The sequence below is a fragment of the Anguilla anguilla genome, chromosome 1 (assembly GCF_013347855.1).
Source record: "Anguilla anguilla isolate fAngAng1 chromosome 1, fAngAng1.pri, whole genome shotgun sequence".
In the NCBI taxonomy this organism is placed as follows: Eukaryota; Metazoa; Chordata; class Actinopteri; order Anguilliformes; family Anguillidae; genus Anguilla; species Anguilla anguilla.
The window spans coordinates 81,006,338-81,019,938 of NC_049201.1; the positions used below are offsets into that span (position 1 = coordinate 81,006,338).

General features: G+C 39.6%; 1 protein-coding gene across 4 annotated transcripts in view; it reads left to right on the forward strand.

Moving 5' to 3' along the window:
- LOC118227101 overlaps nt 1-13,601 on the forward strand; it is a 93,767-nt gene that overhangs the window by 2,773 nt on the left and 77,393 nt on the right. For 2 of the 4 annotated variants that reach the window (XM_035417261.1, XM_035417274.1), the window contains exons 6-7: nt 320-446; nt 4,655-5,160. The exons of 1 other annotated variant lie outside the window; for it this stretch is intronic. In XM_035417261.1, coding sequence (XP_035273152.1) covers nt 320-446; nt 4,655-4,742 — 215 coding nt within the window. In that variant the 3' untranslated portion in view covers nt 4,743-5,160. Of the gene's footprint in view, nt 1-319; nt 447-4,654; nt 5,161-9,914; nt 10,313-11,363; nt 11,805-13,327; nt 13,380-13,601 lie in introns of those variants that run through there. One more of the 4 variants, XM_035417247.1, reaches the window with a different exon arrangement.

Genomic DNA, 13,601 nt, shown 5'->3' on the forward strand with positions numbered 1-13,601 from the left:
AAGTATTAATGACACATTATCTTTGTCTGTTAAAGATGAAATTTAAGTATAGCACAATCGGATGACCAGGCTTACAGTGTAAAAAAAACAATAAAATAAGCAACTGCAGCTCCCAATGCGGGAAAGATAGAGACCATCAGAGCTACTACCTACCCTGGTCTCAGTGAGGAGGTAGATTTTCCCCTTTTTTGTAAATGGTAGTTTTTTTTGTTAAAAAGCGCTATTAATTTGTCCCCTGTGATTGAGTGCATAAATGTTTTTTTTTGTTTTTTGTCCAAAGTGTGTTTTGTGGTATCTGACTAAAATGCCCTTGGTTCAGATTCCAGCGTTACCTCAGGGTGGTTTGTTCCTGTTGTTGTTGTTGCTGCTGTTGTTGGAACTGTTCTTGCTGCTCTTGGTGTTGGTGCCATTGCATACTGCGTCTGGAACGCCTGTCAAAAGCAAGGGTAAGCAATTCCATTCCTGCAGGACTGGTATCTATACAGGTTTTCACTATCACCAGTTACACTGGCCAAATGTATTAACTTCTGATTTGGGGGGGTTGGGGGGGGGGGGGGGGGGCGGGATGTGTGAATGCGAATGGTGTTTTCAATCTTTACCCTGTATATGCTTGTTTATGTTCCAACCTCAAATGCAATTACAGAATTTTATCCTGTTAATTTATCATTCTTAATTAGAGGCTTTTTATGTTTAGATGCGTTACTGTATTTATTCTCTTAAACCCAGGGGTGGACAGTAATGAAGTACATTTACTTGAGTACTGTACTTAAGTACATTTTTCGAGTATCTGTACTTTACTTGAGTATTTATTTTTTGGAAACTAATAACTTTTACTCCACTACATTTGAAAGATAAATATTGTACTCCACCACATTTCTATGAAGATTGTCGTTACTCGTTACTTTTAAGCATAGCTTTGAAGTCAGAAATTGAATCTTTTTCTTTTTTTTTTCTAAAATGCGATTGGCCACACGCTGTGTTCCTCACAGGAGACAAACCAATCACAGTAGCTGACATCTACTATGCTGTCGGTCAAGTTCAAAGTGCTTGCTTGTTGCACCAGTGATTGAACAGTTTAATTTGAACTTGGCAGCAGTAATGATGGCGACGGCAGAAGATAAAGACGATTCTTCGCCACCTTGGCCATATCTCAAGTCCATGTTTGAGATTTGTGAAATTCAAAAAGATTCATATTGTTTTAAATGTTTGCTCTGCTTACCGCATTCAAACACTCGCTGTCCAACCTGAAAAAGCACGTCGAGCAGGGGTTAAATTGGGGGTGTACGCGTCCACCCACCTTTGGTAAATAAATAAGTAATATTGACTGGCAGTTTTACAAATAACTATGACAATCCAGTCCATCTTTCGTATGCTCCAGTCTATGTACTCCCTCTAGCCAGTTACTCGCTCATCCAATCAAAAATCCGAAGAATAAAAACTCAGGAAGAACAGTCGTTTATATAGACAGGCACAGAAAGAAAATATCGTTGATTGTCTTGGTTGTTTGGAAGCGGATGCGGTAGGTAATTTCATTAACATGTAATTTCATCTATGCAACATTTTAAAGAGAGATTAATAAACAGCCCCCATGAACGCTGGATATTATTAACGGCAACTTTGATTGCTTGAGCAAAATCAACAGATTGCTGGTCAGCAGCTAAGATAGGATTGAATATTTCCCACATACCGTTTTATTCAGCGGCAACTGGTGAGCTGAATATTGGAGGGGCGCAAAACTTTCCTTTAAACTAATCATTGATCGCAACCTGTTTTCATTAGTAATTTTTCCTTTATTATCAAGCATGCCAATGAATGGACTAATCATGGCAAGTAGCCTAACATAGCGTCTTCATACCATGTTAGGGGGATTAAATCATAAATTCAATTTATCCGTTAAAAATCCGTTGTAATCACCAAGTAGTCTACACTTAACAAGCAAGATACACCAGCCATCTACCGTGTTAGCTTTCAGAATAATCAGCAAAAACAAAACCTGCACTTCAATTTTGTTTACAATCTACGCATTGCAGATATTTGCCATGAATTCGAGTGCGGAGAAAGAAGTTCATGTATCCACAAATAATGTTGATTAAAAATGTGCACAATTTCATACTGCAAATGAAAATAAATGTAGGCTATAAGGCCTAGGCTACTCGTTAAAAATGCCTATTTGGGGAGAGCTGGCTATATATGATAGTATTGCTATTGAGTAGCCTATTTTGTGGATTAATTGCATTGATACTCAAGGGGATGATTCTGCCTCTGCTTAGTGATTAAAACTGATTTTTCTAAATCGCATTTATCATTTAATCTCCCTAACACAATGCGAAGAAGCTGTGTGTCCCTTTCCAATTGCTTAGTCAGATCGTTTGCATGCTTGTTAATCACTGAAAATTAATTAAAACAGTTTGAGATCACTGATTAGTTTATAGGAAAGTTTTGCGCATCACCAATTTCCAGCTCATCAGTTGCCGCTGGTTATATTTCATTTCAATTCGACAGTTTAAGAAAGATGGATAAAGGAGGAAGAAAGGGAGGACAAAAGAGGAGGATGACCAATTTTATTTTCATGGGTAAAAAAATTCTCAGCATTAACGACACTCAATATACTTGAAATATTTTATGTAAAAGCTTCCATCAATAGTATAGGCCTACATTCTTTTTCAAACATTGTTTTCCTTAATTACAATTATGTGCACAATACATTAAAGATGGAACTATTTTGAGCTGAGACATTCATTGGTTGGTACCTTTTTTCACCCACCTCCCACAGGATCTCAGGGTCCACCCACCTCTCAAATCCCATTTTAACCCCTGATATCTGTAGGATATTCTAATTCTTCCAAAGTACTTTCTGACTCTTCTTCCAGAATCCATTGGAGGTAAAACCATGAATATTGGATATAGGAATATAGTAATATAGGAATTTGGCAGATGCTCATATCCAGAATGACTTGCGTATAATATATTTGGTGTAAATACGAACGGGCTGGTCTTCAGACTCATGACTCACTCGGTGCAAAGCACTGCTCAAGTGATTCTCATAAAGGACTCAAAACTCAAAAATATATTTAACATCAATTACGGTGTCATCACTGAAGTGCGATGCTTCCAAGTTCAAGTAAGTGCAGCTCAGAGAAAAGAAATAGAAGGAAATCATTCTTTGTCGGTTGATTTGCAAAACCTGGCATGGATATTAAAGCATTACCAGCTACAGAAAGACAGACACTGTCAAGAACTCTTTTGCTATAGCCTTCACTCCACACATCACAGGTGTATTTTCCTGAATCATGCAGCCCGAGATTTGATATCTTCAGAGATGCGTCCCACTTGTTGATATTACTATACAGTTCAGTCTGGTCGCTGTAGTCTGGATCCTCTTCCTGCTTCCTGATTGTTTTTGAAGAAATAAATGGGAGTGCTCTTGTCATGCCTCCACCAGTGCAGAATTATACTTTCTACTGGTGGCATGCTGTGATCAAAGTTGAAGTTACAGGTCAAAACAGTCTCTCCTTGGTAAGGGCCAGTGGTGATGGGCTTGGTAATAATTATATGAATACCTGTGATAAATGTAAAAGATTAGTAAGCATGACCTCAGACAAAATTAAGAATTTAACCAAGTCTTTAAAAAAAAACGAATAAAAATAAATTTTAAAAAACTAAAAAAAAAAAAAGAAATATGAGATTATTGCTGACTATTTTACCGCCTCTAGCTAAGTTTTCTTTTTTAATGTTTTACCTGTTTGTCTCTTGGCAAAAATATTTCACAAAAGAACATAAAATCTGAATTTGTTGGAGATGGGGGTGAGGGACTGTATTTAATATTGGTTTGGTAGGACGAGATGCTTCTGTTTACCTTAGGGGTGTCAATCAGAGCAAAAGAGGCGGGAACGTGAACTAGGGTTAAGGAAATTTGCTGAGGATTGGTGGAGAGGTGCAGGCAGGGGAACGGTTTGAAATTAGTGATGAATGGGCTGGGCCAGACTGAGACAATATCCTGGTCTGGCATTTAATATCTTGACTGGACCACTTACAATGTAAAAAAAGAAGATAAAAAAGAAAGATAAAACAGGTCTGAGTTTGTTGCAACAAATCTGTAACTATAGCTAATATAGGTAGTTTATCATATAGCCAATATAGGTAGGTAGTCTAGCCAGCCTGAAAGCTTGCTAGCCAACATTAGCGATATAAAACAGACTTGCAGCTAATGGCCAGATAATGAAGTAGCTATCTAACAGGTTAATACTAAAATGTTCTGCTAGTAGTTAACTAGATAACTTTACTAACTAATAGGGTGTACAATCATAAAAACATTGAATCATCATAATCATTGCATATTAGGTATTGAAAACATATCCAAGAAACCCTACCCGAAGGTTATTGCAGTTTTTCTTGCACTAAAAATTCTGAGATTAAGACAGTCAACAGAGAGTTGGGGTCAAAAGTGGTAAATTCAGGCAGGGGAAATGCCTCTAAAAAACACAGTAGTGGCTTGCATATTGCTATACTGAGTACAATATGAATTTCTTTGCAAAAAAAGAGTGCCAAACTGCTTAATCAAATATGTTTACCTATCATACTCATATGAAAGCAAGCCATTGTATTTCCATGCACTGTAGCTACCTTGCCTTTTTAACTTGCTTCTCTTTTGCAGGTCAAATTCATGGGTGGCAACCATATCAAGAAGACAGCACATCATTCTGTCACGGGTTGTCGAGGGAATGGACCCAAATGCAGAGTAAAGAAAACCCCAAGAACTCCAAAACGGAGGGCACCATGAACAATGAGGCCACAGAGAGGGAAGGGGAAAAGAGACAACCAAGAAGCAATAATTGAACAATTGAAACCAATACTACAATTACACAGGGTACAAGCAGGACACAAAACAGAAGTGCCGCCATCTGGACAGACAAAACACAGAACCATGACACATTCATTCAAACAAATTTAATAAAAGCTACATTCTTTTATGTGTCCTGGGATGAATCACGTTTCTACTTGTTTCCGTTGAATATTAAGAAATGTTCAGGTTAAACAATATGGGGCACCAAAAGCAACATGGAATACAATTTTTTCTTTTTTTTACCAACATTTTACCAAAATATCCCTTTATCTTCACATTTAAGGAATAAAAACACAGTTTGTGTGTTTTAAAAACTCCTTTGTTGTTTTAGGAGTATGTTTATGACCATATGGTTTTGCTGTAGATTAAGCAGGACGGAGTGTAGCACAGTGGGTAAGGAACTGGGCTCGCAACCGAAAGGTTGCAGGTTCGATTCCCGGGTAAGGACACTGCCGTTGTACCCTTGAGCAAGGTACTTAACCGAAATTGCTTCAGTATATATCCAGCTGTATGAATGGATACAATGTAAAATGCTATGTAAAAGTTGTGTAAGTCGCTCTGGATAAGAGCTTCTGCTAAATGCCTGTAATGTAATGTAATGTAAGCACCGTCCAATATGTTTGGAGACATTTGGACAAACAAATGCTCTCAACGAAGGCGGACGCTTTTTCCTCTGCTCCCTCCCTGCCCTTATCTGCCCCTGCTTGCTGCTCTCTTGTCTTGTGCTGTGTCTGTCTGAACTATCCGGAGCCTCTCTCTGCATTTCTCTCCGAAACCTAAAAGCATGGATCTGATCAACTGGTCTCTCAACGCAATTGATAGTATTTTCTCGACGAGAAGAACGGGTCAGGGAGAGCCCTCTTGCCCTGACGGAACGTTTGCAGCCGGATACACGATGGACTCCTGGAAAGAGTGGAGGGTCGTGTGCCTGTCGATCCTTTCCGTTGAGGATGTTGAAGACGTTTACTTGATTGGAATTATGATAACAGGCTTTCTGCTGTTTGGAGCTGGCAGCATCCTGATTTATCGCAAAATGCCAAAGGCGGTGGCAGCACTACTTGGGAAGCTGCCCGCCATTGAGGGAACGGGCAGGGCTGTCAACACTCAGACTCAAGCGATTTGCGAGCTCAATCGCAAACTGGATGCGATTGGATCGCAAATTCGCATGACGGATACCAACTTGGAGAAGTTGTCGGTTCGGCTCACTGAAATGGGCCACTAATTCGGATGATTGGAACAACGCTGAGAGAACCACAGGACTAAAGGTAGACGAAAAATGCAGAAGTCTGCCTGAACCCAAAACAATCCTTATCCTCATTGGCTCCCCCACATCGGCCTTGGAAGGCTGATATCTCTCCACTCTCCTGGATTGTTATGCAGACAGATGCTCGGCCCTGCCCCCACCTCCCTGCTCCTATGGAACTTTGTCTCTGGATCAGGACTCTTCGAGGTCGTCTCCACGGCAACGGCCGTGTCCTCGTCATCAGTATCAGACGGCAGAGACAATGTTGAGACTGTGGTGGAGATGAAGTCCATGGACTTACACACACACGCACATGAAGATAACACACACACCACCTCCTACTCAACGCCTTCTTGGCTCCCACCCCCCCTCCCTCCCCCGTTTGTAATGTTTTTATGATGTTGCTATGTGCTGAGGTTTTTCTTCGTTTCAATGAAACGAGTGCCCTCTCGTTTCATCGAAAGGACTGTTTTTTTCCTCCTCCTTCCTCCTGTTCTCTCATTTCTCATCTAATAAGTTGGCGCCGCAGATGGCTGCCTCGGTGTGTTGACCAAAGCAAATTCCTTGTATGTGTAAATGTACTTGGCAATAAAATACGATTCTGATTCTGATTCTGATTCAGATAAGATGCTTCTGTACATTTCAAAATGTATTCTGCTGTGCAGCCAGCCATGACATCATCAATGAAGACAAGTGAGCCAGTACCTCTGGCGCCATTTTAGCCTCCAAACTTTGTCTTGCCATCACCCTGATAGAAGTGTAACCTGGCCATCCTATTTTTGCAGCTAACGAGTGGCTTGCATCTTAAAGTGTAGCCGCTGTAGTTCTTGTTTGCGAAGTCTTTTGTGGACAGTAGTCACTGATATATTCATGCCTGCTTTCAAAAGACTGCTCCTGATCTGTGGGACAGGTGTTTGAGGGTTGAGAATGCTTCAGCCAAATGTAGAACTCGCCAGTGCGCACTTTTTATCTTAATGATGTTCCAAACAGTTAATTTTGGTAAGGTCTGACGTATGTTTCTGACACTATGTTTTTCTCTCACATTTCCCAGCCTTATAATGGCTCCCTAGACTTTCATTGGCACAATTCTAGTCCTCATGTTCACAAAGGCCAATAACAGAGTCCAAAGGCATTAAAAGGCCAAGAATCAAGACTAGATAGAAAAAGCTTTCTTATACCAGCGCACAGTAAGCAATTGAATAGAAAACTTGACAAATCAGAAACACCTGTGAAGCCATTTGGCCGAAACATTATTGTGCCCTGAAATTGGGGTACTATGTATAAAAATTGATGGTCACATGACGGTCAGGCGCAATGACTTATGGTTCATATTAGAGCAACGAACAATTCTATTTCTACATCCAGTTTAGTTGGAGAGCTGCGCAAAAGATTTAAACATTAGTTTTAACTAACATCAGATTAGATTTCAAGAAAAATTCCAAAACTTCAAAGCAATATTTTTTACATTATTGATAACTCTCACTAAATAAAAATTGGACATATTATAGAAAGTTGTGGAGGGTTCATCTGCCAGCGTAAGTTATATCCGCCATTGTAATAATAAACATTAAAGAAAATCCCACCGTTTGCTGGTAGGTGTCAGTTTGTTTCTCTCCAGTGTCAGGGTTGGTGTAGCACAGGTAGGGATAGTGTGCCTTCATGCTTGTGTTTCTGTGCAACACTCTTTTAATCCCGTAGGTACCATCGCCTCCCAGGGTGATGTTAGTCTCTGTGCCTTCTGTCACATTCTGATGCTTCTCATTGGTCCAGAACACGGACGGCTTGGGAAGCCAGCCTGATGACTCGAAGGACAGAAATGTGGCCTCCGCTGAGATGAACCCCTGTTTTGAGGGCCTTGCTGGAGAGGATTTAAGAACAGAGCAAAAACACTAGCCTGGTCTAAGTGTTGTTTAATAGTAGAGCAAGATGATTTAGCATTACGTTAGCATCACGATTCTCCAGAGTGTACAATTGTGCATTAGCCGCCAGTCATTAAGCATTTAGATTTTAAATTAGTTCATTTTTATCCATTTTACTGACTAGGAAGCACTGCAACTTACAGGCCACAGATAGGCTGACTGAGCCTTCAGCATGAGGACTGTGACCTTCACTTCACACCTCACAGACATAGAGTCCTGCGTCTTGCAGGGTGAGATTCTGCAGCCTCAGCGTAGCGCCCCCCAGTGTAAGATTGTAATATAGGTTGGGGCGGTTGATGTAGTCAGGGTCCTCTTTCTGTTTCTGTCTCTGGCTGTTTTCTAATTCTGCGATGGCCACTTTCATTTCTTCACCAGTTCAGACAGATGGTCTCTGGTGCCACCATGTGTTCAAAAAAGAAGTTACAGGGAAAGACTGTCTCTTGCTGGTAAGGGCCAGTCACTTGTGGTTTGGGAGTAACAATATGAGGCTCTGCATTAAGAAAGATAAAAATAAAATAAAATAAGTTGTCACAAATCCTACCCAAGCAAGAAGCTAGTTTTCTTGGTTTGGGCCATGTCCCTTCCAGTTCCAGTGAAGGCAAGCTTAATGCTATAGCATACAGTAACATTCTAGATGAATCTGTGCTTCCTATTTCAGCAGGACAATGCCCCCGGTCACAAAGCAAGGTCCATGTGGAAATGGTTTTGTCGAGAACGGTGTGGAAAAACTTGACTGGCCTGCACACAGCCCATCTAACACCTTGGGGATCAATTGGAAAGCCAGCTGCGAAGCCAGGCCTAACCGCGCAATCAGTGCCCATCCTCAATAATGCTCTTCTGGGTGAATGGAAGCAAATCCCTGCAGCAATGCTCCAACATTCAGTATAAAGCCTTCCCAGAAGAGGTTGTTATAGCAGCAAGGGGTGGACCAACTCCATTTTAATCCTCCAATTTAATGGGGGGTAACTTTTTTTTTTCTTTCAGTGCAAAGTGTGTGCCATACAGTTTACTGTTTTCATCCTTTATGTGTGTGTTATAGTGTGTTATAGTCTATACAATGTAGTCTGTGAGTATTTTGACAGTGACAAAACTTTTGTTGTTTTTACTGTACTTCAGCACGCTGGATTTGAAATGGAGCAATTAAAGTGCAGACTGTCAGCTTTAATCAGGCTGTGTAGAAATTACAGCCTTTTTGATATGTAACCCCCCCCATTTTAAGGGACCATAAATAATTGGACTGTGAGGGGGGCAGTGTGGTTGTGGTGCCGGCCGGCAGTCACAGCTGTGGGCAGTTACGTGATTAGTGCTAACCTTTACATGTGCTGCCTGCAGTGAGACTGGGGGACCTGACATGCACACAGGAAGTACAGGAGCCACAACAACAGCAACAGCAACAGCAACGACGGCAACGAACGGCAACAGTGACAGTGTTGTGGCTTGCTGACACGCAATGAACGTGTGCGTCGTACCCGTCCGTGCCTGTGTGGTTCTGTGGCCTTGTTACATGGACAAATTTAAATAATCTTCAATATCAATCAATCAATCAATCGATTTTATTTGTATAGCACTTTTAACAAAGGAGCTTTGTCACAAAGCAGCTTTACAGAGAACCGGCCCCCAAACAGTAAGCCTAGGGCAACAGTGGCAAGGAAAAACTTCCTGACTGATAGCAGGAAGAAACCTTGAGCAGAACCGGACTCAGAGGGGGAACCCATCTGCCGTGGGCTGGCACCGGTTTGTTATGGAAATGGCTTACATGAAAACAATAGAATATAATCTTTTTAAAAAAAACATTGTCGTATTAAGTGCTTGGTTTGCATACTTCAGGTTCCTGAAGTATGCAAACCACAGACCACAGATGCTCTGCAAGGTCTGTACTGCAGCGTCTTCAGTTCCTGTTTGTTTCAGGGCTTTCTGTCTTCATTCGTGTTTAAGCTAGTGAAAATCAGTTGGATTTATGTCAGCTAATTGACTTGGCCAGCTAAGAACATTCAGCTTTGTCCGGGAAGTAAATGGGTGGACGCCGTTAAATTTCAAAATGGCTCAGCAGGTTCTGAATTTCCATTCAGTTCAAAAGGTGTGCATCCTGCACAATGTTGCCTTGAGTAGCTAAACAAGTTGGAAACTTTATTTGATCCAAGCTGGCTAGCTAGCCAACTAGAAACATTAACATTATTTTATCGATTGTTTTATTGTTATTGAGATCAGAAATTCAGAGATGAGGTCAGAAGAATAGAGGTGGTGTGATGACGTGTGGTGAGAAGACATTAAAACTTGCTACTTCAGAAAGACCAAGTGCACCACTTGGTAAGTATTTCAATAAATTTCAGCTTTTCAAAGAAAAAAAAATCTTTTGTGCATATGGATGGCTGTCTCAACAGCTGGTTTGACTTTACAGCACATTGTGTGTCTTGGGGTAGTTGGAACTATAGTAGAAAAGGGAATACCCCGCATCCCTCCCCACATTTGCCAATTCTATTTGAAATTAGGCTTTTTCCAGATTGAGTTTTATAAATCGTGACCAATGCATTTCAATCTGTTTTCTATACACTTCCAGCTTAATAGCAGACAGAGTACATTTTAAATATGATTTGCATGTCTTTTTATTTATATTAAAAAAAGGGAACCCTTACATTTTACAATTAATAATTGAGAACTGTTTATATGCATTTTAACGGGTAAACACGTTATTTTGTACCTCCAGTACACTATATTAAATCCCGGTCATAACTTATACTCACGGCGAGTAGTTTCTGCAGCATTTGGGCAAAGGAGGGTGTTACACTGCTCATGGTGGTTTTATGCCTTGGTGGTAGTGTAGTTCACAGCGCTTTATTGCAGAGGGGGAATAGGTTTTAATGTTCTATGTAATTGTGATGTATTGGTAGAGGGGTAAGCATATTTTTTGTTGAAAGTGTGTTCGTGTATTTTCATGTTTTATAGGCGGGATAGCAAATTACACTTTTTATGATATGATTGATATGATATGATATGATTAATTGATGATGTTAATTGATTTTAATGATAAGAATGGTACAGACTGAGGAGGGTTAACTTAATTCAGGCCTCCATTTGGATTAGTTCAAGTTGGGAAAGCTTGTGATTGAGTGAAGAGCTTATGCAATCATACCAAAGGAAACATTTGGGAAGTGATTGCATGGTTTCTTTATTTTGCTTATTTAGTTTTGTAATTATTTTGTTTATTGTTTTTTTCTGCTCTTCAATAAAATAATTTTCACTGTTCACCCTATTTCTGTTGTCAGCCTCCTGATTGACTGCTTGCCATCCTCATACAGACACTTTGATTCATGATGACTGGCTGTTGTAGATTAACTTGATTTTATTTTCCTTCATACAGAATGCCCACTATATTCAGGGAAGGTATTGGGACACAGGAGATTGATCTGGAAAAGAGGATCTGAAAGCAGCCACAGTTCTTATCAGGGGAGACTACAGCACCCAGGATCAGGAAGAATGGAGAGAACCAGAGGAGGAGAGAGCCAGCTGCTTCAGATCTGGAGCCATTTTCATAAAACATTTTGGGCAATATTTAAAAGAGGACAGACCTGCCTGCTTCAAACCTGGAGCCGTTTTCATCAAACCTTTTGGGAGACATGTACAAGAGGAGAAACCCGCCTGCTTTAAATCCAGGGTTGTTTTTATCAAAGGTTCAAGGTTTCTTTATTCATATCCATGGATAAATGTATTTTTCAGGCAGGAGATGCAGCATTCCACAGGTACAGAGGACATCAGAGCAACACAATACAGCAATACAACACAAACGACATCACAGGACAAGGTAAGAAAATAGGTGTAAATCGTTTAAAAAATAATACAAACACATTATTGGGAGAAACTTACCAGAGGAGAAAGCCACCTGCTTTAAGCCTAGTGTAATTTTCACATGAAACTTTGCACATACATTATGTACTTAAAAAAACATGGATCTGGACTACACAAGAGAGATAATAACACCCAACCAAAAAATATGAAAAAAACTTTAAAAAAACCATTTGTTATTTAAAAAGGACATACATACAACACTAATGCTCCAGGAAATCTAATGAAGAGAAGGAAATATGAACTGTGGTCTAATTAAATCTACAGAAATTTTCCAATTAAACAGTAAAAGTATAATTATTATGCCAGTCCTCACACATATATAAAAATGAGTTTTTTAAAAGATACAGAGAAACTCTCATTTTACTCAGTATTATGTACCCAATGTTACAGTATATACGGCTCTTGTACTTTTCAAGAAGTAGGAAGTAAATCGGCTGGATTCACAGTTTCCGTAACAATGTAGAATGATGAAACACTTGCTGAGAGGAAGCGGACACGTACTCACAAGTGTAGGTGAGTTGTAGTTATTAAAAAGTTATATGTGTAGTTATTGTTTCTTTTTTCACTTTAATAAGTGAGCTAGCAACAGCATCCACATCCTCTGTTGCAGTATTTTTTAAACTATGCATCAGTACCTGAAGTGGGTGGCAGAAGGGTTTGTGATGCATCTCGGTATGAGTCAGGAGGCTATGCTAGCATGTGTGTTTGATGGGTCCCTCAAACTACCATGTATCCCTAATGTGGGTCCCAATATTAATGACTTATTTCTCATTTGGGTCCCAATATTAAAAAGGGTCCAATATAAAATATTGGATCCAATATAAAAAGCTTAAGTTGGTATTTCATGTTCTGTATGTGGAAAGAATCGGAGGCCAACTCCATGAAGCAAATATGCTAATTGCTTTGTCTACTTTGAGTAGGCCTCTATTGTTTGTTTATGCCATTATTAATAAGATTCTTTCCATGGCAATTCATGTTTTAATGTAATTCCTTTTTCACTTCCATATGTGAGTGAACAACATTATCAACATCCTCGATTGCAGTGTATTTTAAACTACGCATCAGAACTAAGAATAGCTTTTTTGAGGATGGTGCCGGAATGAGTCAGCAGTCTGCTAGGCTATTGTAGTGTTTGATGGGTCTCTAAAACTACTACACATTTCTAATCTCGGTTCCTAGATTGTAAGTTAATGTGATTCTTTATGATCATCGCTAAATATTTTATTAGAAACTCCAAATAAAGAACCCAAACTTTTTTTGTGTGTCCACTTTCAAGTATTTTGATTACACCAGGCTATGTATACATTGTGTGTGATAAGACAGCTTTTACATGTAATATAAATAAGAGCAAACATATTTTAAAAACTTAAACTTAATTGTAAGATGAACAAAACAAAATTAATGCCACAACATATGACTGTGCTGAGAGACAGCTTTGTGCTTTCACAAGACTAATTAAGTGTAAATTGCTTCTTGCAGAACAGGAATATGCTGGTTTGGTGCTGGTTGCCATTTTTTTTTCATCTCATCGGTAATGTTTGATTTTTATCTTTAAGCACAATTCAGAGTGATTAGAATTATATGGATACCACGTATGCACATTTGTCTGTTTCAGTCAGAAGAAATATTCACTTAAATATTCAATTAATTATAGGATTCAGACTAATAGAGAGTTGATGTTTGACTACACAAGATCAGGTGGCCCAGCAGTATGTCTCCCCCAAAGTAAAAATGAATCTTACGCCTATGCTAT